Source organism: Erpetoichthys calabaricus, chromosome 11 (assembly GCF_900747795.2).
Source record: "Erpetoichthys calabaricus chromosome 11, fErpCal1.3, whole genome shotgun sequence".
In the NCBI taxonomy this organism is placed as follows: domain Eukaryota; kingdom Metazoa; phylum Chordata; class Cladistia; order Polypteriformes; family Polypteridae; genus Erpetoichthys; species Erpetoichthys calabaricus.
The window spans coordinates 146,993,800-147,021,735 of NC_041404.2; the positions used below are offsets into that span (position 1 = coordinate 146,993,800).

The 27,936-nt window shown below is 36.9% G+C and overlaps 1 protein-coding gene across 3 annotated transcripts in view; it reads left to right on the forward strand.

Annotated features, from left to right (window-relative positions):
* Nucleotides 1-26,165, forward strand: part of LOC114661132 (ankyrin repeat and fibronectin type-III domain-containing protein 1) — a 261,597-nt gene extending 235,432 nt beyond the window's left edge. For 2 of the 3 annotated variants that reach the window (XM_028814281.2, XM_051933397.1), the window contains exons 14-20: nucleotides 1,395-1,561; nucleotides 3,036-3,186; nucleotides 5,533-5,701; nucleotides 8,835-9,001; nucleotides 15,610-15,820; nucleotides 22,391-22,989; nucleotides 25,235-26,163. In XM_028814281.2, the coding sequence (XP_028670114.2) occupies nucleotides 1,395-1,561; nucleotides 3,036-3,186; nucleotides 5,533-5,701; nucleotides 8,835-9,001; nucleotides 15,610-15,820; nucleotides 22,391-22,989; nucleotides 25,235-25,522 (1,752 nt within the window). In that variant the 3' untranslated portion in view covers nucleotides 25,523-26,163. Of the gene's footprint in view, nucleotides 1-1,394; nucleotides 1,562-3,035; nucleotides 3,187-5,532; nucleotides 5,702-8,834; nucleotides 9,002-15,609; nucleotides 15,821-22,390; nucleotides 22,990-25,234 lie in introns of all 3 variants that reach the window. The other variant, XM_051933396.1, reaches the window with a different exon arrangement.
* The last annotated feature ends 1,771 nt before the right edge of the window (nucleotides 26,166-27,936 follow it).

Sequence of the window (27,936 nt, forward strand, 5' to 3'; positions counted from 1 at the left end):
ATTTGTTTATATAGCCCTCACCCTAGGCTATCTTTGCCTACTACCTACAATATGGTGATACAGTCTGCACATTTCAAAAGTGCAGCTCATAAATGTTATTTAGAATTCCATTAGTTGCGAAACATCAGTACTTTTTGAACAAATTGAAGATACTGCTGTTCATACTTTTGAACATTCCAAGTATAAACTTCTGACTTTCCAGTTTCCCCAACTGAGTAGCAAAACATCTGTACTGTGAATAATACAAACACAAGCTCATGTTTTATAAGATGGAGAAAGTATTTTTCAAACTGAGTGTAAGTTTTCACTGATGGCTTAATTATAAATCCAGCTGTAATTTCATAGCATAGCATGTGCATTTATCTCTTGAAAAGTAAAGAAGTACAGCCTGACTTCTGATACTGAAAGCCCACCTCCATTTCTAAGAAACTGCTGGTTTACAGGAGAGATTGCTTGAAGCATTAAGTAAAGTGGAAGGATTTCCACTATTTCATATAAGAGAATCTATTGCAGATTTAATTGATATGTGGTTGTAATTGTATATAAATTGGCACAACAGTGTTTATATGTTATATATATATATGGTGCTGAGACAGTCTTGGATTCCTGCCTCAATTTATGTTTCCTGACATATTGTTGAGACTTCTTTAATTGTATTTTAGACCTGACTAATTTGTCAATGAAATACATTTTGCAGGTATTGCACTGCACATATTGTTGTAAACTGTACCTTATAATTACACTGATATGCTACATTTACTAACTTTTTACAACCTGTTACTACAAAATTTACACCTACAGTGTATGCCAATGTGTTTGCTAGTCAAATAGCTTAATTTAACTGTGTGTGCGCTTTGAAGCCCTACAGCCCTAAAAATGAGACCAGTCCTCAGCTAAAAAAAATGTTGTTATTCTGTTGTTAAAAATTATAGTGTAGTTGTCAGAAACATGAATGTCTGTTTTTGACATAAACTGCATAATTTGATACGTGAATTCAAAAATTGAGGCATGAGGAGCGGAGTCTAAAAACTGAAAAGAAAACGGGCATGGGTGACACCTTGGTAGGTAGTCCTAATGCTGAGACCTAGTTTATAAATCCCTGACTGTATCATTAAAGCACATTATCCATGTAAGAGATCATAACGTTTGGAATCAAATACTCAATATTTGTTAAGTGCTTACAAAACTAGAAGAAACTAAAGGCTTTTAAAAAAAAAAGCTTTGAACCTTCTTTCTAACTGAACAGAGGTCCTAAAAAATTACAACTAATAATTATTTCTACATATTTAAATAAAACTCAAAAAATAAATCATTAAATGTTTTGTTTTGTTTGTATCTACATATAGTATTTTTATTTGTGAAATTGTTAATAAATCTCACTGTATCATTTCCAGGAAAAAATAAGCTACCACCAGCACAGCCAGCAAACTCTATCACCAGGTCTCTACCTTGGATATGTAAAATTATGCAGTTCAGTGGATCAGATAAGAGTTTTGGTGTCACAGAAGCTTCCCAATGTCCTCTGTAATGTCAAGATCCGGGAAAACCACAATGTCTCTCGGTAAGGCTGAACAGTTAATAAAAAATTATTTATTCATTCACCATTTACCGTATTTCCCTTAACAGGAATTTCTGAATAAATATTAATGCACCTGTACTGTACATGATAAATTATTACAATGAAGAGGAAATCAAAAAAGCATGACACACTCTACAGAACAATTCAAGTGTTTCAATTCAACATCAATAATTAAATGTTCCTTCAAAGATCAAGTTTCATATATTTATTTTTGGTCATCTTTCAAAAACATATTGAAACATTGTGTTTTCAAATAAATTTATCATACTGTGACAAACAATGGAAGGCGAAGAGAGCTGGCTAGAACAAACTATGTAACCTTCAGGCCATGGAATAAAATTTATAGGTTATGTTGGCTTGCTGCATTGTATTAAATTCATGACATATTGCACAGTTAGGTAGATAGATACATAGAAGGGTTTAGTGAAAAAATATATAAATTATGGCCCTGTTTTGTCTGATATTTTTCTTTGCACAATATCTAAAAGGACCAAAGCCCTTGTTTTTGCTCCTGTTACCTCTTCCTGATGACCTTAAATATTAATGTTATAGTGTCACATTATCTTGTGATGCACATCATACTTCATCTGCCCCCACAGCAAAACAGACTGTTAATAATTATATTTTTGGCTGAACCATAGCCTCAGATGTACTACCTAAAACTGATTTATTACAAGCTTATATTTAAAATGTTTTCAGAAATGTTTGGCTCATAATATCAGTAGTCCTTTGAGTTTTGGAGATTTATAGTTACTGAATCAATCAGGGTAGCTACCACCATATTTTAACAATTTTTCTACAAGCCTGACCTTCTGACTGGCTGCATTTTCACTGTGTGAACCACGCCACACATGCATCAACGTTCATCTGAACAACCGCCACATGTGAAAATAGCCTTGCAAATTAATAATAGCAACAGTAATATGATGGAAGTTTCAAGAGACAGTGGGAGGCAAGTGCAAATGCCAAAAGCCGTGCGCTTGCTATGTATCAAATATATCATTCAGCTTGTCTGTAAGACAGTGCCTTTTCTGCAGAACAATCATAGCACAGATTTGTGCATAAAACCAAATATCTTTGAGGCCAACAATGGACCACAATCTTCTCTATTACATAGACATGATTAACACACTGTAGGCTGATCTATAATACAAAGACATTTGCAACTTCATCGAGTGGAATAACATTTGCTCCCTCTACAAAATGAACATTAGTAATCAAAGTGTACACAACTATAGGCTCCAGCTCTATTACTATTTTGCATTATTATGTTTTATGTTATATGTTGCTGCAAAAGGAAGTGAATTTCCCTTTTGGAGACCAATAAAGTACAGTATGTCTACTTGACTGTTTAAAATATTTATTAATAATGTTAACTGATTATTTAGGAGTGATTATTCACATGAGACGTGAGCAAAGTGTAAATCACAGAACATTTTATTATTTTCCTTGCTAGAGAAGAGTGGGATTGGTTACAGAAGTTGAGCACTCTGAAGAGCTCCACCTTGACAGAGACGAATGCGGATGGTCCACACAGCTACTTCCTTCAAGACATTCAAGCTGCTGCTAAAACTCTAATTGGTCAAATCAGTGCCTCAGACACTCAGGTACGAACACTATTCCACACAATCCCTAAGAAGAAGTGAGTGGAAATTAGTTTTATTAGGTTTTAACACATCATATTAACACATTGCCACTGTACATATCTCAATAATGACCCTAAGAACCAATATAAAAGTATAATGTATGACTCAATTGTAATTTCATGACTAAGTTTTTAATATAAAAGTTGAGGTTCTTGGAGCCACAAAATGTTCTTTAGTATACATCGAAATGTGTAGGCTCAGGGAAGATTAGTCAGTCATTTTCTAACTGCTTTGTCCTGAACAGGGTCGGGGAGGGTGCTGGAATCTCTCTCAGCCAGCATAGGGCACAGGGCAGGAACAAACCCTGAACAGGGTGTCATTTCTTCGCAGAGTGGGGAAAATAACATTATTTTCCTATTAAACTGGATGCTCATGAAAAAGAATTCAATAATACGGTGTTGCGATTCTGTCAGCAAACTAGCAAAAAGCGGTGAGGCCTTCAAAAAAATAACTGGGAGGATTCAAACTATTTCAACAATATCAGAAACCATAACAAACTCTGGATGCAAGATAATTACAGGCAAGATTCTTTGTAAAAGAGTGTTCTATTTAACTAAAGGTAAAAAAGAGAAAAATAGCATCAATTCTCAAAGCAGCAAAAAAGAAATGAGAGCAAAACTTATAAAACCAGAATATCAAAGAAAACAGCAATTGTCATGACCTCTGCATTGCATATATAATAAGGAAATCTGGGGGTTTGACACTCAAAGATATGGAATATTTTGTCAGAAATTGTGTAACTAGAATATTTAAAGACTTCATATTTTGTTTACATTTCACCACATTGCCATTTTTGAGCATTTGTGTTTGCCCACCTCCTGTCAATGGTTCCTACAATGCTCCGCAGTGTGCTTGTTGGGTGTCTGCATCAAAATAACAGCTTGAAGATCGTCCTTAGCAGTTCCAGGGTATCTCAGTTTGATATATAAACCCTGTTTCACTATGCTACTAATTCCCTGCTTTTATTTTCTTATTCTCAATTGGGTTTTGTCACTTGATTGTGTTATCTTCCAGTTTTAACTTTTAGCCTGTTCTCTGACTATGATTCTTCTGCTCATTTTCATTTTTTTTTCACTGTCTCTCATATGTCACTACAGCAATACTTACAGAAAATCAACTCCAAACTACACTCATTAATAAACCACAGGGGACTAACTGCCCAGTCTTCTTTAATGAGCTGGGGACAGTTCCAAGCAGTGATGTAAGGGGTGATCATGCCTCTTGGGGTTCCACACCCAAATCACAGGGAACATAATACATAAACACAGTACATACATATTCTCAAACATAAAAATAATGGTACATTAAACACATCTACAAAATAATAACTAGACTAAACAATTTTAACTGAAACTATTGTAACAAATGAACAGTATTGAAAAATTAATAAAAAGGCAAGGAAAAAGAATATAAACATAGTTCAAGGAAGGAACCCTGGCTAAAACACAACATACAATATTTATCGCCCAATTCTAAATGTTACAAATGAACCTCACGTTTCACCTTGCTGGTGTATAGCATACTCAGTGGTGACCTGCACTATCTTTGTCTACCAGTCACTCACCAGCAAACTCTACACCAAGGCCTAACACCGGATGTGAGTTTTTGGATTCTGTTTTTTGGGTCAAGGCTTTTTTTCTGATCTAATTGATGACAGGAGTCTGTTTGTGCATCTTACCTCTCCATAATTTGCACAAAGCTCCAAAAAACAGACAGTAGCTCTAAGGATCACTAGTTAATATAAATCATGTGTTTTGATTAGAGAAAGAAGGAATGAGCATCCAAAAGCATATTCATGTGCAGAGATGCTGGGCTCACATGCAAATCTGCTGCTCGATCAAAAGGAGCCAGTTGAGGTGTTTTGGGCATATTGTGAAGATGAACCTTTTCTCTCAGCTGTTTTGGAAGCAAAAAAGAATTCTCAAGAATAAGCAAGAGATTTTACTAGGACAGGGAGGCCTGGTCTACCCTTCTACTATGAATCTTAACAGGACAGGGGTATGGAAAGTGTGTGAGGGACTATTTTTCTTGTGTTCTTATTCAGGTGCTATAGATACATTTATTTAGGTAAATCACTCTTCTACAGTCAGTTTCTAGCTTGGAACAATGTAAAAGAAGTAAACAAGGCAAAACAAAATTTTATTTAACAGTTTTGCACCAATGACAACAACATACTCCATATCCCCTGTCACACATTAACAACTAGTTACAAATATCATGTATGTCTATAAAAATAAAATTACTTGGCTGAAGGTGTGTAAATGAATCAGGAATTCAATGAAACTGAAGTTTTTTTATCTATTTAAGGTACAGAATTTTCGCATCTACAGCCAGGAGGTACTGGAATTTGGACATAGAGTGTCTTTTCTCCTGCTGCTTCCTTCCTCAGATGAAGTATGCACAGCTCCTGGCCAGAATAACCCATACGCACTCCGGTCAGGATTTCTCACCCTTCCCCTTCAGATTTTTGAGCTTGGTAAGTTACATCTTTTTTAGAAAAACATTCATAAATTAAGAACAAGTACTACAATTGAACTGAACTGAAATTTTCTGAAATCTTCTTTCGGCTGCTGTTCATAAAGAATTTGTAATATAATTTGCCCTACTCCACTAACATGGGTCTAATAATAATAATAATACATTTTATTTATATAGTTCCTTTTCCAGGCTCAAAGTGCTTCACAGAATCTCAGAAAGAACAGAAAGGTCTATATAACCTTGGATACAAATATTTTCTGTGTAGAACACTAGATAGAATAAAGAGAAGAAAAAAAACAGAGTAAAATACTAAATTTGATACTAAAAGAAAGCCTAAACAAATAACATAATTTGTGATATAACATACACACAATCCAGAGCATCTGGATAGAGAGAAAGAATGAAAGAAGGGGCAAAATGTTATGTTAAGTTAAAAGCCTTCGTGAACATGAGTTTTCAGTCGTTTTTTAAAAGAATGAATTAAGTCAGCTGATCTAATTAATGTCGGTAGGCCATTCCAAAGTCTGGGTGCTATACAGCTGAAAGTAATGTCAGTAATAGAGTGCAGGTTACTGTGGGGCACAACAAGATTGCAGGATTCATAGGACCTAAGTGGGCAAACAGGAGCATAGTGATAGAGAAGGTCACTGATCTAGTCCGGTGCAAGGCCATTTAAAGCTTTACAGGTTATTAATAGAATTTTATATTAAATCCTGTAAGACACAGGGAGCCAGTGAAGGCAAAGCAGGATAGGTGTTATGTGTTCACTGTTGCTAGATCGTGTAAGGACTCCTGCAGCAGTTTTTAACTAACTGGAGCTGTGATATAAGATTAGAAGGGGCACCTGCCAGTAAGGAGTTACAATAATCCATGCAGGATATGATAAAAGCATGGACAAGTTTCCTAGCATTAGAAAAGGAGAAGAATGAGCAAACATTATGTCACGGAGGTGGATGTAAGAAAGTTTCTTAATGTCGTTTATGTGGGTTGAATAAGAAAGGGAGGAAACAAAAATGACACAAAGATTTCTTGCATTAGATGAAGGTCTGATGAGATAATTGCCAATAGTGATTGAAAAGGAGCTCCTTTTCTTAAGTTGTGATTCAATGCCAATTTGCAGGAGTTCAGTTTTGTTGCAATTTCATTTTAAAGAGTTCTGTTCTCTGTAGGTTTTAACTTCACTAAGGCAAGTTGTAAGCTGAGAAAGCTCTGATGAACTTTCGCTTTTAACATTTAAATAGAATTGAGTATCATCTGTATAAAAATGATAACCCAGTCCAAAGCTACAAATAATATGGTTAAGGGAAAGCATATATATACAGAAGAGCAGAGGGCCAAGGACAGAGCCCTGTGGAACTCCTTATGTGACTGGTGCTGAGCTGGAACTGCTGTTACCTATCAGTCAGATAGGAATTAAACCATTGGAGGACAGTGCCAGAGATACCCAGAATGTTCTCCATTCTGGACAGTAACATGTCACGTCTGACAGTGCCAAATGCAGCACTGAGGTCTACCAGAATTAATATGCTGGTTTGTCCAGAGTCTACTGCCATAAGCTACTCAAAGCAGAGCAGTTTCGCAGCTGTGTTAGACTGTGAAACCAGACTGAAAGGGTTCCTTCAAATTATTATAAGTTAAATAATTGGTGAGTTTAGAGGCTACAACATGCTCAAGAACTTTTGACAGAAAAGATAAGTGAGAGAAAATTGATAAGATTGTCAGCATCTGGACCAAACTTTTTTAACACTGGGGATATAGAAGCAATTTTAAAAGTGGCTAGCACAAAGCCAGTGTCAAGGAATGTATTTATTATTGTTGTAACAGTCAGAAGTATGGCATGACGTGTGGTGGGGATGGGGTCCAATACACATGTAGTAGGCCTCATCTTCCAAAGCAGTTCATTAACAAATGAAGATGTGACTGGTAAAAATTTAGAAAAGGAGTTGGATGGAGTGGAAAAACAGGGAAAGATATAAATGGATGATGGATTAATGTTAGTTTAATTATTTAGATCTTTAATTTCATTACAGAAAAAATGGAGGAATTTTTCACAGACTTCAGTAGAGGAGGTAACTGGGTCAGATGCAGGCTGAAGTAGTTTATTAACTACAGAGAACAAAACCATTGGGTTATCATGGCCACTTTCTATTATTCTGCCACAATGTGTTTTCTTGGCTGCAGTTAATGCATCTGTGTAAGCCCTTTGGTGATCAGAGAAAGGCAGGATATGCACAGTGAGGCCAGTCTTATATGACATTTTCTTACGGTGTCGGCCAGCTGTTTTCATAGACCGTAATTCTGAATTCATTGCAATTATGAAATGAATATAAATGAGTCACAAAAATGGATTATTAAATATTCAGTTTAGTTTTTATTCATAACACAGCACCCTTTTGCTAGTACAAGTTTTAATCAGTGTTCTTGATATAAATCAAATCTATTCTTTACAAGTATTATGCATTCAGTTCCTCACTTTTCAACATCCAGTTCAGGATTGAGGGTCCTGGAGCAGATCTCAGCAAAATTAGGCACAATGCAGTAACTAATCCTGAATGGGGACCCGTTAATAACAGGAGCCGCTCCCCTATACAACCACATTTAAACCCAAAGCAATATCTCCAATTTAGACTCACCTATTACTCTAGTGCGTATAATGTCATTATGGATGAGAGAAAAACCAGGCAACCTGGAGAAAAGTCCACACAAACTTGGTAGAGTATTCATAAAGGCAACAGATGGGCCTTTGATGATTTGAAAATTTGTAGAAGTCATTCTTAAATAGAATAATTGGTTGTAAAGATTTGTGTTGTTTGCTAAAAATTAACATGAAAATATTCATTTCTGTTGATTCTAACAATGTTATGTTTCATAATGTTTATAATATAGTTTCAAAAGAAAGCTATAGTGGAATACTCCTTTAGATAATGTGTATTTGACAAACAAGTGTTTGTTGAACTGGGATTGTTGCCACTAAATCTCACAGCCATAATTATTGTGACAATAATTACACATATCAGTTTGGACTTCACTGCGTAAAAAAAAATTGTGAAATAAATTGTGTACGTTTTTACTTATTGAAAGAGAGCAAAATACAAATACTGGTATGCCTGTTCTTTTTTTTTTTAATCCAGTTCACTTCTACACATACAGTCGTGAGTTCATTGTTCAGTACTGCTGCATATCGGCCTGGTTGGAACTGGAATCCCTGGTGTCCCAGCAGATGTTGCGGGAGGCCTTCTCTGAAACAGAGCTTACAGCAGCTAAAGAGAAGCATCAGCAAGTCCAAGACCAACTGCAGGTAGGAGTCCATCTGATTAAAGTGTATATTGTAAGAAAAGAGCTGCTGTCTACTGGAGGTTTTTAAGAATCAACTCCCTCCTTATTCACTGGTCAAGAGTCCTGCCTCTATTCAAAAATTCAGCATTGTGTGAATGTGTTTCCTGTTTATGATGTGCGGTGATTTTTCCAGAAGTATCTATTTAACAATATTTGAGCAAAAAATGCATGTGCTTTGCATGCTATGAGAAAACAACTAGATAAATGATAGGTGGATTAAGGAATGTGTGATTTTTTTTGTTGTTGTTGTTTTTCCATGGACATTTTTAATATCATTTGCTGTTGCTCAGTCCCCTAATCCCTGTCAAGACCCAGTCCATAAAAACTGACAGCAGTACCTCCTTTACTGTGACACTCAGCCCTCAAGTCCCATAGAGCTGTGTAATCAGCCCATTTCACCAATCTTGTTACCTATTACTGTTTAAAGCACAGCTGCGAATCTATCCGGAATCTATCTGGAAATACAATCATCAAAGACGTGATCACCAGACTCCACCCAAAAATAATATTTTTTTTATGTTTACCCATGTGCTTTGTAGTGATGGCAAAAAATGTTTTAAATCTCATGTTTTCATGGATAATAAAGATAATAGTAATTAATAGTAATATTATATAATACAAGCCAATAGCTGTACAAAAACCTGCAGCCACAGGGGGTCCCCAGGACCGAGTTTGAGAAACACTGATCTAGACGGTCAAAGATACTGCGTTAATGTGTGCAATCACAAGCCCCTCGTTAAGATTAATGTAAATAGCAATGGGCAACAGTCAATAAAGCAGGTTACCTCTTCGTCTTTGGACATTAGCTGATCAGTATTAGTAACAGCTTTGTAAAAGAAAACAAGAAAATACTTAGGCAGTGATAGGATCCAAATGCATGTAAGGATAGAAGCAAGCTGGTCTAAGCATGTTTGGATGATGAGGCTGCAAATATGTCTGAAGTAGCACTAGCTACAACAAGATGTATCCATCAGTGGATAACACAGGTAACTACTTCTTTGAGTGATGAAAAAATCACAGTCTATATGTCTTCTCTTTTATGGCATAGACTAGAGATGTTAATGATTTATTTCAATATTGTTTTTTAGCTTGTCAAATTGCTTTCCTAGGGCAATACATTTGTTTTCTAAGCTGTTACTGTAAAATAGTACAACATTGCAGGCCATCTAATCTGTTGTCCTTTTCTTCACAACATGAAATATTTATTATTCACTGTTCTTATTTTATTTTCTTTTAAAGATTATATTTATTGTAGGTTGCAATCCTTAAAAAGCTCCTGTAATTCATCTTCATTTGTTTATGGTGAAATGTGCATTTAAACTAACTACATAATTTGATACATCTTGATTCCTTTTAACACTCTCATATAATTCTGTCATTTCTACTTCTTCCTTATAGGATTATAACCATGTACAAGTTCTTAGCACTCCTTTCTTTCACATTTCATCTCCCTTTATTAGGTGTCTTTATGCTATATTTTTCCACTTCTCATGTAGAATATATTTTTCTCATCTTGTTTTTGTGTCCCAAACATGGACTTTAACAACTCTGAATAGATGTTCTAACTAAGAGTAGTGGGCAGCAAACATTTGAGAGCGTTTTAGCCCATTTCTTTGTTAACATTTGATTGTTGCTGTTGAGAAGGTTTTATCCTTTTCAAAGATGCGATTTAAGTACATGAATTTTATATATTCTTATTTTTAAAATGAAAAACTGACGTTCTTTAGTAGTGTGTCATAAAATTGTTAATAACAAAACAATTTAGGGGGTTTACATGCAAAACTGAAGAGAAGTTAGGCACATATTATTATTATTATTTTTTGTTACAAGTGATAAAGAACTGTGCATAGCCAGCTTCATATTTCTTGTGAACAGTGCTTTTCCATTAGTGTTCATTGTCATAAAGAATGTGCCCACACCCAGCTGAGTAAACAGGGCAAAGTTTCTCTTGGAATTCTGGATTGCTGTTTTGCACCAGTTCTATGAAAGAGTTCAGATTTTCTTATTTAGAGTCCAGTATCAAAATAAAACCATTTAGTAGTCTGTTTCTTCTAGTCTAGCTCCTTAACACTACCCTGATGTCTCTCTATCTACACCCACAATAACACTAAAGACAGTATATGTTGTGTGTAAAAAAAATGAGTTCATTTTTTCTATATAAAAGACACAAAAGGAAGTCATAAAAACACACATACAAAGAAAAAGATAAATAAAAGAAAATGTGATGCATCCAGGAATATAACATGCTCAGCCCTGTTCTAACGGGTGGGATAGCTTGCCCATTTTCTCATCATCTTACTACCAAACCTAAGTTCTCTCTTCTAAACTCACATCTCAATTTTACTCTTTCACAATCCTGGTCTTTTTCTTTAACTAGGGAGTCATCACCACAGACTCTCCAAAGAGTTGATCTAGGCCTGAGGCAGCCGTAAATCTCCTTGGAATATCTTTCTTTAAAAACAAAAAAGGTGATCTAAGCTTAAGTAAGGTTAACATGCACGCCAGGTAAATTAATTGAAGGAAAAGATTGAGAAGCGCATATTTAGGACAGGAGTATTAGGGAACAGTTAGCATGATTTCAGAAAGGAGAGGTTGTATTTTAGTAATATGCTGGAATACTATGGGAAAGCAACAAAATGATGCATATGATATTATGTATCTTGATTTTCAAAAGGCATTACGTGGGGTTTCACATGAGAAGTTAGTGATCAAAGTAAAAGAAGTGGGTGATCAGGGTGTGATGCAGAATTGGCTAATATACTCGAAGCAAAGGGTTATGATGAAAGGAAGTTTACCAGAATTAGGTGATGTTAAGAGTGGTGACCCTCAGGAATCAGTGTTGGGGCCGCTGCTATTTTTAATATATATGCAAATGATCTCAATAGAAATACAAACAACAAGCTGGTTACATTTGCAGATAATACCAAGATAGGTGGATTGGGAGATAATCTATAATTTATTGAATCATGACTGAGAGGCTTGAACACCATACAAGAAGGTTAACAGAATAGCAGGTTAAATAGTGCTTTGATGTGTACAGTACAAGTCAAAGGCTTGGTGTGTGGGTGTGTTTGTGTGTGTCCTGCAGTGGGTTGGCACCCTGCCCGGGATTGTTTCCTGCCTTGTGCCCTGTGTTGGCTGGGATTGGCTCCAGCAGACCCCTGTGACCCTGTGTTCGGATTCAGCGGGCTGGAAAATGGATGGATGGATGGATGTGCAGTTTTGATCTCCAGGCTACAAAAATGACATAGCAGTGATAGAGAAAGTTTGTGGTTTAAAATATTATTGAGTTTGTATTACATCCACCTTTTGACACATTTGACAAATTACTTGAGTGCCGATAATAATAATAACTTTCTTGTAAGACATAAAACAAAAAGTGAGCTGGTTGCTTATATCACTTATTTCATGTTCCTGAGTCATGACTTCAGCCAAAAAAGTTCACAACCCATTACAAAACATTTGCATCCTTGCACTGTAATCACTGATCACTTGAAATTTGTATCAATGGCATTACAGCTGGAAAACGGCTTGCTTGTTCTCTTACCTCAAGTCATTTGATGGACTGTGGAGCCTTGTTGTGGAGCAGCTCTGGCTTACTTTCACCAGCTGGAGAAGCTGGCTGGCATAATGCTTGACTTTCTAACCTCACCCATAATCACTAGTTGTGGCTGCCAGAGGTTTTAAACTTGTGACAAGTGGTGTACTGCTCTCACTCAGAGAGCCAGCAATTCTCCTCAACAATGATGTCGTCCATCAATGGCTGAGAGTGAGCTGTTAACTGAAAGATATTTTTTGCTAGACAGAGGTGTTGATATTCTATTATGAAAATGCATAATTTAATGATTCACAAAAATGTTGTACAGAAACCAACCTCACTGAATTAAACAAAGTATGTGATATTCTGGGACGTAATATGGTGGACTGCAGTCATTATAAGAAAAGCTTTTCAGATAATTCAACTTCTTTAAGCAAATCTTTAAATCTTTATTCTGATCTTTCCCATGTCCGATAAAAAAGCTGATTTATAAATCGATGAGCACAATAGCAAATGAAAAGTACCCTCGGCTAAAAAAAATTTAGAACTGAGAATAAATTAAAAATGCATTTTCAAACCAAGAATTTAAGGTAAAGAATATGACAGTTAAAAATTAATATCCATTTTTATGTACTCTGAATTCAACAAAGTTACATTTATGGCAGTGTCTAATTTGCATCTGATATTGAGCCAAAATGAGATTTTAAAAGTAATTAATGATTATTATATTTAGTAAATTGTATTCATCATAGAACTAATATTACATTCTGAAGATATGTGAAGCTAGGTAATAGGAATTTAAATAGACTGTCACAAGAATAGACAGAAGACATCAAAAAGGTTTGGGGCAGCCATCCATATATTATGCCCTGGCTGCAAAATGGGTTTGTTTTAAGAGGAGTTCTGCTCAGGTTCAAATCCAAAACAGAACTGATTTAAGGCTGTAATGATAGTGGCTTTAAAGGCAGAGACAGAAAGTGACGCTATCATATGCGCTGGAAGTGACATCAGCATTGGCGCCAAAACCGTGCAGGATTTCCCGTGGATGTATTTGCAGATGGTTGAGAGAAAAAGTCAGTTCACTTTGTCACCCTGTGGTCCGATGTGGAACTACCATTATTCAGGCCCTTTACCTGCCTCCCAGTCACACGTGTGTGACAACAGATAAATCAAAACTTTATTAATCCAGAAGGAAACTGCAAATGATTCAATGAGTAAATAATAGCCATGAGTGCCTATACAAAATCAAATTTTTATTTCGACAAATTTGATGTTTAAGTGCTAATAGAGATAAGCAGAGATGGTAACAATACTGCCAGGATAGCAATCAAAATGAGACCAAGAGATCTATTCAGCTCTTCTAAGAGGTCAGACGGTGCAGAGGTGGCATGTTCATTGGTAAATAAACCACTCTGAAAGCAAAAGCTGGATAAAATGGTCACTTTGCTACATAGCTGACATTTTATTTCTCTCAGCTCCAACTCCAGACATTTTGTCTACAACAAAGGAATTCACGATGGAGCTGCAAGTGCTTCAGATTCTAGTGTGCATTTACATTTATGTTACACTAAAATAGCACAAGTTCAGGCTGTAGCCGTAAGTTACAAAAAAGAAGGTACAAAACTGCATTCTAGACACTTATGATTTAAATAAATATGAACTTTATACAATTTTAACGTGGTTGTTGTCTCTCACTTGTTGCTTGTCCATCCAACTACTTGTGTGTTTAGTTATCATATGAGTGTCAGGTATATCCTGGCACTGTCATCCTGATACTACTCATATGATGGCACATTTACATTCTATCAAAGAGTATGGGTTCCATGTAAAGCTTCTGGATGTGTCAACACTCATTCAAATAGTGGTGGTTGGTCCCCATGAAGAGGTGCTGGTGCTCACCAGTACACTAGGAAAAGGTGCTGGGGACTGTATGTTAAAACGGGGAGAAATGCCAATATGTGAGTACTGGCCCACTTCAAGTAAAGGTTACAGGCATACTTTATTTCATATCTAGTAGCTCTCTCAGAATATTCCCATATATATTAAGAAATATTTTATCAAGAGGTTTGACTCAATTACAAGTAAGTATATGGAGGACATAAAGGCAAAAAGTTAAAATTAGGACACTGTTAAGACAGAAAGTAAAGGACAGCATGGCATTACCCATCTTCCAGAGAATGGAAACTTGCAGAAGGCCATGGAAATACACAAGCTTCATTAGCCTTGGAAAGAAAATCTTGAGTTCTCTGTATGCTCATTGTCAGTTTACTAACAATCAAGCTGTGTACCACACAGTCAAAATATGGAACCAAGGGAAGAAACAGAAGGTAGAAATGTTGTTCTTTTCAGTTCCATTGTAAAATAGTTTTATATTCCACACATTAAATACTGCATAAGATAAGGAGGGCTGAAAGTCATAAGGAATTTGAAGGTTTAAAAAACATTGTGCACACCTCTACACAATCTCGGGCCTTGCTGGGAAAGGAGTTGTTGCTCATAATATAGATTCTTCATTAAGCTGTGTAAAATATTTTTGGTACACAAAACATGCTGTAAAATCTTAAAATTGTGGGTCATACACACCCTTCTAGAATACGGTTTTCCTAAATATTCCAGGGACAAGACACTAACAGAACAAACTAGAAATAATTAAAAGCCAATTAATAAAATAAAATACAAACTAGGAACAAGAAAAACAAACAAATCTTTAAAATCTAAATCATTGAATTATAAACACAAATAATTAAACCTTGAGAAAAAAAAATAATATTGTTTGTAAACTATAATTGAATGAGAAAAATTACAAAATATAATGGAAAAGGAGACTTTGGCTAAAAGGAAACTCAATACCAGAGCACTTGAGACAATGCACAAATCTCTCTTTCAGTTTGTCAGAAGGGTCTTCTTCCTTGTCAGGGGTATATATTTCTTTCTTGTAAGCTTTGCTTTATTTCTTTCTTTCTTTGTATTTCTATTCTCAAATTTCTGTGTGCATATTATACATAACTCATGCTCAATTGTGTCTGTTTCAGCAAATGGAAGATGTTTGGAGGCAGATGCGTTGGATCATGGATGTGCTACAGTATGCAAGGTACAAGCAACCCTACGGTGGTATTCCATTGATAGATATAATAGGCTTCACAAAGGCTTCTCTGATGGACATGCCGTGCTGCACTTCATCTCAACTGGACTTTGTGCCTTCTCCAATACCCTCTCCAGAGACCCATCACAAGTACACAGCAGGTAAGGCTGCAGAATCCTTCAGCATGAGGCAAAGTATCTTTTTTAAAAATATTTTTTCTAACCTTTGTCAATTTTTGGATTTACATATTTTACACTTTTCCTAGAAATTAAAAAAATGGGACCTCATGAGTTGCTTGTAACAGCCAGTCACTCTCTGCAGTTTTGTTTATTACTTTAATGTGTGAGTGGCTGGCACTGCAATGGCAGATTTTAAAAATCAAGATACAGGGGGTCCTTGGGTTACGACACAGTTCCGTTCCTACAACAGTGATGTAACCCGAATTTTGGTGTAAGTCGAAACACACCCTAGACTATGTCACTTACCTATCCTAACACATTTGCAAAATCATAATCTAGAACATAAAACACAACTAAGCCACAGAAAAAGGAAATGGACATAAATATACTGTACTGTACACTACTGTAGTCACACAAAAAATAACAAAAAATTAGTGTATAAAAAAAAATCCTTACCTTTACTCCTTCTGATCTCTTTACAATGTCTAATTTCACTTCCATTGTGATGGCTTTCCTCTTCTTCAAAGCACTACCATCTAAAGACTCTGACTTTTGTTTAGGAGCCATGATAAGGGCCACAAAGTCGCCTAACAAAGCCACACAAACGGAACACTACCTCCGCGCACTAGGAAACTAGTTCACCAACTCCCTCACTCATATGCTGCGTTACTGTATATTCTTCTGCTGCGCGCAACCAAACTACTTTGTCCACGTAGTCTGTAAGTACAATGCTAATGTTGTAAGCCGAAACACTCATGTCTCAATTTTTTAAAGTTTTTATGGGAGTGAGCATTGTAAACTCGAAACGTTGTATGTCGAGACATTGTAACCCGAGGACTCCCTGAATAGAATTTGGTGAACTTGAGAACTGTTTTATTTCAGGGTCTTCCTTGCAGCAGTTAATGTATATTGTGTAGAGTTCATATACTGTATACTCATCTACTGAACATGCTGCTATTTTAGTGTTTGTTCCCACTAGATATTCTGGTCATCAATATGAACCCACAATCTCCTTACTGCAAAGCAGCAGCACTACCACTGCACCACCTGTGAGGATAATCTAAATCTAAATGTAGTATAACATGGAAGAGTAGATTGTTAAAATAAAAAAGTGAGAAAACAGCTTTTAGACTCATTAGCGGTGCTGGTTCTCGTATCAGCAGGGGCATACGTGACTGCCCAGAAATTAGGGTTTATCACCTCTTTAATTTATGATCCAAAACAGGGAGGTAATGATTTGTTGCTGTTTAATCATTTAGATGAGTCAGACACTTGTCATTATCACATCTGGCCTTTCTATCCAAAACTGATTCTTCGAGTTCCTTCAACATCATACGCATTGTCAGTAATGCTGTCCATGCTTCAATAAACAAAAGATGTATATTCTTTTACAATTTGCTTACCTGTTACATGGTCAAGACAATGGAGGGATCAACCTGACTCTGGATATTTTTGTAAAAAACACTTAAACAACAATTTCTGTTCTGGAAAATAAAAAAAACAACTTTATAACCTTCTAAATATACATTCCTGGCTATTCTGAAGGAAAACAAAGAGAAGAAATAAATACTAATTGAGAGCAAAAAATACATAGCAAATAGTTGACTTTGGGTTGTCTCCCCTCAAGGAAGACTGCCATTTTGCAGCTCAAAATATACTTCAAATAATATTCTGAGCAAGAAAAATACTTATGACATAACACATATGTAGAATTATAAAAAAAAATCTACAATTTTATTCAAAACAGTGTTTTTCAGTGAATCTGATATCTTGTAGATACGGTTTGTGAAATTACAGTTTAAGAAATGGATTCAGCACACCTAAATGGCCATACCACCTGCCACTTCAAAACTGGTAATCCACTTGAAGCTAAACATGCTTGGACCTGACCAGTACTTTGATGGGAGACCAACAAGGGAATGTTTGGGTTGCTGCTGGAAGAAGTGTTGGTGAGGCCAGCAGGGGGACCTTATCATCTAGTCCGTGTTTGGATCACAAACCCAGGTGCACTGATGGAGACACTGTGTTGTGTGAAAGAAAATTTAACTGCTTGCAAGCTACGAAGGGTTAAAAGCTGTTGTGCTATAACGGCAGGTTATTCATACAGGCGTCTGTCAGAAGACAGGTTGCAGTAAGATGCCTTATGACAACCTCCTTTTTTAGGAACACGTCAGTTAGACACAGGAAAGATGACCTTTCCTTCTTTGGGGCCCCTCTGACAAGTACACAAAAAGAAGCATGAATCCTATGTACTCATCTGTGACTGAATAAAAGCTGATTGATTGATCTACTCCCGTCTTCCACAGTTGTAAAAACGGTACCATCCTTCAGATGAGGCATAAAACCAAGTTCCTGACTATCAGTAGTCATAAAAGATCCCAGGCCATCCTACAAAAAGATGACCTTGTCCATTCTGGCAGCCTGATCATACCCCATCTCTAATTGGCTAATTATCTCTCTCACCCCTTCTTCATCTAACAAGTAATGTGTGGTGAGTGTACTGACACAAATATGGCTGCTTCATATCATTCAGGAGGATGCTGCTCATTGGTGGTGGTTGAAACGGCTCCCTTACCGTTTGTGTAAAGCACTTTGAATGTCTAGAAAAAAAAATTATAATATAATACACTATAATAATATAATTATAATAAAACACTATAATAATCTATCTATCTATCTATCTATCTATCTATCTATCTATGGTGCAGACCATTGTATTTGGATCTTTATTTACTTGAGACATTTCATTTTTAAGTTGATTTTAATAATTATTTTTAATTTCAAATTTATTGTCTTTACAATTAAACTTGATTATTAATATTATAGAGATAAAAAGGAAACAAAGACAGAAAACAAAATTACTTTATTTAATATTTACTCCAAAATTGTACCAATAAATGAATTTTCAAACAACCTATCTAATTAAAAAGAAAATAATGCAGTTTCTTTCAAAACTAATTGCTACTTCCGCTTCACAATGGTCCATTAAAATGTAAGGTTTTGAAGCAGTGACCATGAAACCTGTGTAGTAAAGAGGACACATGTGAAATGGATTGTCATGTGTTTTTCACTTCTTGATTGATGGAACATGACAATAAACTGTGTGGTATGATCTGTCAGGGACTCTAAGTGTCTATATTACTTACTGAAATGGCAGGAGGTGAGTATCACAGAAACTGAGAGGAGTGAATATTTTGGGTTCAGCAATGTCTGCTACATTTGGAACTCCTCCATGGATGCTTTCCCAGGAGACATGAAGTACTGTATAATTAATGTCTAGTTAATTAATAAAAAATGTTTATCATAATATATCATGTCAATTGAATGTCAAAAATTTTAAGATGTAAACAAGACTTGTGTCAGTTGAAAGATAATTTTATTTACTGTAACTGATTTAGGACTTTAAACATCCATCCATTTTATAGTAATAATTAAAGTAAATGCAAATTCAATACACTGAATCAGAACAGAATGCAAGAAACAAATGTAATTTTAAACTGTGCCACTTTTTTTACAAGAACACACTATCCTTCTTATAAGAAACTAAACACCGGCTTTTTGTGTAATAATTTCTGATTTTTGTACAAGGAACTTGAGACTGCTGAAAACTATTTCAAACAGTTCAGTTGTGAGAAAACATTCACAAGAACAAATTAGAAAAGCATTCATTAGAAATGAGTTCATAACATGGATAGATCAATCAACTGCATCTGCTTCCAATTTTAATTATTACATCAAATAATTCTCTGCACTTAGCGTATTTTGAATGGTACTGGCTATGCACTTGTTTCCTGCCATTCTTCCTTTAAACACAAAATGGTGAAGAGGATTGCTCACATGCAAATTCTTTTGATCAAATACTGCCTGCATGTATTGACCTTTGACACCTTCAGCTTACTGCCAATCCGTTAAGAGTCTTTTGAAAAATGTTGCTTTACTTTGTACTACAAAAAGTTGCAGGGGTCTGTTCCAACTCTTGATCCTCTATGCACACAACAAACTAAACCACTAACACCCTCAGTTTATCAATCTACTCTTGTCAACGTACTTTATAATTTAACCACTATAGAAAAAATATATTATGAAGTGGGTTTAGACAACAGATTGAAAACCTACTATTAATATTGGAATTAAATTCTAATTTTTTTCCATATGTGCCATCACAGGCTATGCAATTAACCACACATATCATAGTACTCAAAAAACAATACAAATATATGTGTCAAAAATCACTGGTTTACATGAATGCAGATGACTAGCATACAGTGATAAAAGCTACCAGTGGTACCTATACAGGTATATGACAGATTCTAAGAAGAAATCTTAGCTTTGAACCAACAAAAGGTCAGTTCAGACAATTGTAAGCAGATAATCTGGCAAAAAACAGGGAGAAGAAACAAAGCAGGAAAAAAAAAGCTTAACATTATGGCAAAATAGTGAAATAACCTATTCTTTTACATGAAAGTTTTACTGGGTAGGTAAGCAAGTATGTCCGACACCTCTGTTATCAATCAGGTACTACGTAACTCAGTTGTGGTCTCTAGGGGGTGCTATTGATCCAAATTCAAGTGTTACCTGTGAGGGTACAATACTGTAAAGTCAATCTTCACTATGTGACTTCTAGTTCTTTTGTATGCCAGACTTGTCGGCTGCTGTTGCTGAATTCACCACCAGAGTCTGACCAGACAATTTCAATTTACATGATTAAAACTCATTGGGCATATCACATTTAGTAACTTTATATCAACCTTCCGGCACAGTCAGGTACAAATGGGCAAAAAGTCATGTGTGGAGAAACCAAATTCAAAAACAATATTTAAAAATACACATAAGGTTAAAAACAAGTACCGTATATACTTGCAGATAAGTTCTCCCGCGGTTAATTCGGGACTTGATTTTACAGTGTAATTTCTGGTATTTTATAATGTCGCTCGTATAAGTCGAATGCAGAAAACTCATGCTATTGGTCCAAGAGATTATGATATGTTAACGCCCACCTGAGACACTGAGCACACTGCCTTTTTTTTTTCTATGTGGGTGCGGCAATGCGCTGTATCAGTGTGTGCTCCTAACCTCTCTCTCTATTGTGCATACGTGACCACACGGTAATACCCAAACTATTCCGTTTGCACTGATTTGTGTTTTTTGTGTCTCACACCCTCATACACCTTTATCATAAGAGCATCCCTTATCTAAGATGGAGCGTTCGATCAGAAGAAAATATGAAGCTGGTTTTAAATTAAATTAAATTAAATTAAATTTTAATTAAATGTCATTGAAGTAGCTAAAGAAATTGGTAACTGTGCTGCTGCAACAAAATTCAATGTGTCTGAGAAACTGATGCGAGATTGGAGGAGGCAAGAAGATGTAAAAACTTAGTTCAAACCTAAACTTTAGATATTGCATGTCGATGACACATTCGTCAATAAAAAAGTGACTAGCTGAATGAATTCCACAGCCACATCAACTCAATATTTCCCGCAATCCAGATCACTATGGAAAGAGAAATGAACCAACACATCAATTTCCTTGACATCTCTATTGAAATATGTAATTACACCACTTTGATTACAAGTGTTTATCAAAAGGAATGTCATGCAGCCAAAATATTACTTTTCTAGCAATCACTCCTCATTGCATAAACAGAGTTAAGACATTCTTTAGAAGGATTTACACCTATTGTAATACAAAGGAAAAGAAAATGAATGAAAGAGGCTATCTTTTCCATCTGTTCACATCAAACAGCTACCCCAAGACATTTAGCAAACAATGCTTACATAGGAGACACCACAGACATAAGCAAACAACTGACTCCAACCTGATCCCCCATTTCACCTAGTACAAACTTCCTTATCATCGTGGTGTATCAAGCATCCAAATAGAGCATAAACAGGCAAACACTCTGCGAACAGTCTTTTGTAATGCCAGAATCAGGAAATTGGCAGCAGAGACACAGAACACGTTATACTGTATACCATGCAATGCATGTCCAGCTGCATACATGGGACAAACATCTAAAACACTCGCAACACATATACAACATCACAATGCTGTCAGAAGGAAGGACCCATGGTCTCTGATATATGCACATACAAGTTCAACAGGACACGTGTTTAACTGGGATATGGTGCAAGTAAAATTCAAGGCTAATACTAAAAGTACCAGAAAGCTGGCTGAAGCATGGCTATCAAATGAAAACGCCATTAACAGACACTTGGACATTAACCCAGCATATGCAGGTTTAAAAAGAAAAAGAAGAAGAACGTCCACATATTAAATAAGACTTTATGACCAACACCCTCTGAACCCCACCTTAGTAACCCACTCCCCCCCTTCTCATTTGCTATATATTGCCTTCAATTCTTCGATGTCTAATCATTTTCCTCTGATGAGGACTCCTGGAAAGAGTTAAAAGCTTAGGAATGAAAAGCTATTTTAAGATATGTGACTCATTTTCCCCCTTTGAGGATTTCTAGCTACAACTGTATATACATAAAATGTAAACTTGAAACTACTTTTCTAACAACAATACTCCTCTCTGTTATTTCCTAGACACTCATGCAATTTCAGAAGATGAAGAATCTTGTGAAGTCTTTCTGGCACCAGACAGTGACTGTCATTTGTGTCATGCACAAAGCACTAGACAGATAGACCTCCTTTCTTCCTCTCCATCCTCCTCGTCCACTGCAGCACAAGTCACCAGTAAAAGAGAGGATAAAATGAGAAGCAGTGCTCCTGATGTACTCAGTGGTCACAAACTTCAAGTAGCTGCCTCAGGAAATAAGAAATGGCAGCCAGAATTATTCGACAGCGAATTCATCCTTCCAAGTCGACAAATAGAACTGCTGCGCATCACTGAAAAGAGACAAGCATTTTGTGTGCGCACCAGCAGTCTGAATTTACCACCAGCCAGTCCAGAGTCTGAATGGTGCAGGGCTCATCATTCCACAGGTGACCTTGATCTGAAGCCAGCCCTGGGACCTGACAATGTGATCCCTCCACTACTTCCAAGAACAAGAGCATCGGAAGAGGATACCAGCGGCTTCATTGAGTCTACAGGCAATGGTCGCTTTGGAAAAAAGTGCAGTCATGTTACTTTACGAGTCTATCCTCAATATAGGACGGGACTGTCTAAGGAAACAAGCGTAAAGGTATTCTGAAAATTTACATTGAATATATTTGTAAACGTGTGTGGTGTGCCCTGATTCTTAACTTGCAGCCCTGTCCACTGTATATGGGCTTATTGGACATCCCATTCCAAAACCATATCCAAACCCCAAGGCCCTCTTCTGTAGCTACAATAGTCTCCACTCTTCTGGAAAGGTTTTTCACAAGATTCTGGAGTGTGTCTGTGAGAAATGATGTCCATTCAACCAAAAGAACTTTTGTGAGGTCAGGTGCTGATGTTGGATAAAAAGATCTGGCTTGCAATTGTCGTTTCAATTCATCTCAAAGTTGTTCAACAGAGTTGAGGTTAAGGTTCTGTGTGGGCAACTCCAGCTTCTCCATGTCATTATGGATCTGACTTTGTGCACAGGGGCATAGACATGCTGGAATAGAAAAGATTGTTCCCCAAAGTTGGACGTGCACTATTGTCTGAAATGTCTCTATATTCTGTAACATTACCAGCAGCTTCAACTGGAACCAAGGGACCTTGCCCAAACCCTGAAAAACAGTCCCAGACCATTACCCCACCTCCTCCACTAAACTTTACAATAGACACTAGTCAGTTTAGCAGGTAGCATTCTCGTGGCATCCTCCAAACCCAGATTTAATGAAGTGTAGTTCATCAGTCCAGTGAAAACATTTTCACTACTCCAGAGTTCAATGGTGGCATGCTTTACACCACTCCAGCCGACATTTTGTATTGCACATAGTGATTTCAGGCTTATGTGCAGCTACTCGGCCATGGAAATCAATGGCTCATTCTACTTCCAAATGTTTGTCAATGAAGATTAAATGGTTATGTGCTTGATTTTATGTACCTGTTAACAGTGAGTGTGGCCGAAACACCTGAACACTAATTTGGAGGAGTGTCCACATACTTTTAGCCATGTAATGTTGCTACTCATTGGTGCTTTGCTTTTTTCTACTGTTGAAGGGACTTGAAATTACATGAAGTAACAACGCATTGTTTCTTAAAGTTGGAAAGTGCAAAACAGGTGTCGGCTATATGCACTGCTTCCAAGACTGTTAGCAGTCACCTCTGATGAAACAAATTGATCAATGGTATGTGATAAGCATTTGACTACTTACATGTACTCATCTTTTCCCAACAGTGAAGTTTTGTTACACTCATTATTATAAGGAGTGTGTCTATCAATTAAGATGCAATTCTAGTGGTCTATACAGAAAACAATAAGCAACAAAGAGTCTAGACAGACAGACAGACAGACAGACAGACAGACAGACAGACAGACAGACAGACAGACAGACAGACAGACAGACAGACAGATAGATAGATAGATAGATAGATAGATAGATAGATAGATAGATAGATAGATAGATAGATAGATAGATAGATAGATAGATAGATAGATAGATACTTTATTAATCCCAAAGGGAAATTCAAATACTCCAGCAGCAGCATACTGATACAAAAAACAATATTAAATTAAAGATTGATAACAATGCAGGTAAAAACAGACAATAACTTTGTATAAAGTTAACGTTTACCCCCCCGGGTGGAATTGAAGAGTCGCATAGTTTGGGGGAGGAACGATCTTCTCAGTCTGTCAGTGGAGCAGGACATTGACAGCAGTCTGTCGCTGAAGCTGCTCTTCTGTCTGGAGATGACGCTGTTTAGTGGATGCAGTGGATTCTCCATAATTGATAGGAGCCTGCTGAGCGCCCGTCGCTCTGCCACAGATGTCAAGCTGTCCAGCTTCATGCCAACAATAGAGCCTGCCTTCCTCACCAGTTTGTCCAGGCGTGTGGCGTCCTTCTTCTTAATGCTCTCCAGCACACCACTGCGTAGAAGAGAATATAGAACTATTCTATGCCCTCCAGTGTCCCTATTTAGTAATCTGCCCTGTGGTGTGACTTTTTCTTCAGATTCTGTTAAGAGGACAAAGTAATCCTGTGCGTCTTTACTTTGTTTTTTGTTTCTATCTTGTTTTATTTCACCTAATCCATATTTATTTACTGTCTGAGGCCAAAGGGTTACAAAGATGCTATAACATCTCAGTGATCTCTAAATGGAGAACTCTTACCTCTGTGGATGGGCCAGTTTCTAAGCTGCAGCAGCAGCATGCTTCCATGTGTGTGATATCAGGCTGTCTCAGTCACAGCCTCCACTTCAATGAACTGCTGGGTTATTACTATAATAAGCAATATAGGCATAATGTCTAGGTCTCGAAAAACTTTAATTTATTTCATCATTTTGTTCCATTGCAGCTCTGCGTCACTCGAAAGACCTCAGCAAGGAAGATAATAAGACTGGTGGTTCAGGAAATAAATGAGGTTTCTAGGCAACTATTGGGAAGCCTAGATGAATACACCTATAGTGGAGATCAACTGGACCACTTTGGCTTGGTGCTGGTTCTGGATGACAAAGAGAAGTGGCTGCAAGATGAATTCCAGCCTTTAGCCCTGCAAAACCCCTGGACTAGAGGGAAGCTTTGTGTGCGCATCAAAGAGTACTCCCCTCTGTCAAGCAAGGGAAGCCAAGCAGCCACTGTGTGAGACTGCAAAGAAAAAGTTTGTTTTGTAAAAAAAAGTATTTTTTTATTTACCAAAGAGCCATGAACAAATATTTATTGTTTTAAAAGCCCATTGCAGGATAACAAAAACTTAATGCAGATACATTGTGAAATGAAAATAAAACAGCAATATGAATTTTGTCTCCCTGTTCAATCTTTATGATAATTTAAAAATTTAAAAACTCAACAGCCTCAAGACTTTCCCTTATGTTCCAGTTTTGCACAGCCACCTCTCTATCTTATTTGTTTTACATCAATTAATAAGCCATGGTCTTAGCTGGAACTGCCTTGAAACCAAGTGGGTTTTGTGCACTTGGGCGTTGCAGTTACTATGCAGAACTCAGAAGGAATACACATCATGTGCTGTTGGTTGGATTTCCTCCCTTTTATTGTGTGGTATTTGTTGAGCTGTTTAAAATGTTTTCTGACTACTGAGGTTTATTTTAAAAAGATGGACTGTAGTTGCATCAATGTTTTGTAAAAAGTCTTTGAAATATGCTTAATATTGTACTTTCTCTTCCAATTGTTTACAGTCTCATCATATCTGAGGATAAATAAATTCTCTCAATTCATTTTAAATAATCTGATTTTGTTATATCTGGCACAGCAGTACCAATAAAAATAACTTTTATTGCTCTCTTTGTATATCTAAATTTTAAAAAGTGTCAGGTTAAAATGAATTGTTAAATTTTCTATTTTATTGGACAAAGGTCCAAGTCTTTAGAGTCCTGGTGCTTTCTGTCTTGCTATATGGTTGCGTAAATGGACGCTATCCAGTGACCACAGACAAAGACTGGACTCCTTCTGTGTTGTGCCTCTTTGGAGAATCCTTGGGTACTGCTGCATTGTGAGGAAGCATCAGTTATGGCTCTATGGCCATGTGGCACGATTACCCGAGGGTGATCCAGCTCGCAGGATCTTAATTGTTGAGGACCCAAGTAGCTGGACCAGACCAAGGGGACACCCGCAAAACACATGGCTGCAGCAGGTAAACAGTCGTTTCCATTGGGTAGGACTGGAACGCGTGTCAGTCTGGAGGGTTGCCAAACAGGATCCTAAGCTGTTTCATCATGTGGTGGGTGCGGCAATATTGTGTACCAGTGCATGCTCCCCAACCTGACCTGACCTATTTTGTTGTCTTATATGATAGACAGATAGATGAGAGGGGTACCATATAACAGATAGATAAATGGATGTGAAAGGCACTATATAATAGATACAGTATATAGGGGGTGAGTGATTTGAGTGTTAAAAGACATGTATCAACAGTAATTCTAGTGATCATAAAGAGAGGACTCTAGCTCCAAAGCTTATATGAGTTTTAACAGTTGTTTTATTCTGCAGACTCTGTTAAAATGGCAAAGTGATCCTGTGCGTCTTTACTTTGGTTTTTATTCATCCTTCTTTTACATTTCTTAATATATATTTTTTTATTTATTTTGAGGAACTTTTAGCATTTATTATATAAAACCTGAAGGAAACAATAAGATCCTTTACCATTTCTCTGTTGTTATTATTTTCTGTATAATGTTTTGATGAACTGCTGTGAGAGTGCAGCTGGCCTGATTATTACCAGCAATAGAGATGTGCATCCAAGGACACAATATTCACAGGAAGAACTGACTGGTCTCAAATCTGCTATTTTCACTTTTTATTATTAATGTTACCTACAAACTACTGCAAGGACAACGTAATCAGAGAAAAGAGGTGTGGTAGAGAAGGTGGATTATGGAGTCATTATAAAGGCAAACATTTTTAGACAACCACTACCATAGATCATTTATGAAATGCCAACAAAGAAGAGGAACTCTAAGTCTGTATGTGCAATATCTTATAATGTGTTGTCAATAATGTTTGATCTTCCGTCCACAAACCTCTCTAACTATGAGAAAACCCTATATTTAGAAGATCTGACAGCTGGATACCACTGCTGCCTTAAATATCCAACATATTTGGCTTGAATCTCACACTCGGCTGTTTTCTGTAAGGAATTTCCATGTTCTACATGGAGCTGTGCTGATTTTTCTCTGAGTAATCTGATTAACCTGGTGGTGAGTTGGCTTCGATGGTGGGGGAGGATGCCGGTCAGGCCTGGTAGGCCCAAACATGTTGTGAGGGTCTGCTGGGAACGTCTGGCAGAGCCCCCTGTCAGAAGTAGCTTCAACTCCCACCTCCGGCAGAACTTCGACCACGTCCCGAGGGAGGTGGGGGACATTGAGTCTGAATGGGCCATGTTCTGTGCCTCTATTGTTGAGGCGGCTGACCGGAGCTGTGGCCGTAAGGTGGTCGGTGCCTGTCGTGGCGGCAATCCTTGAACCCGCTGGTGAACACCGGCGGTGAGGGATGCTGTCAAGCTGAAGAAGGAGTTCTACCGGTCCTTTTTGTCCTGTGGGACTC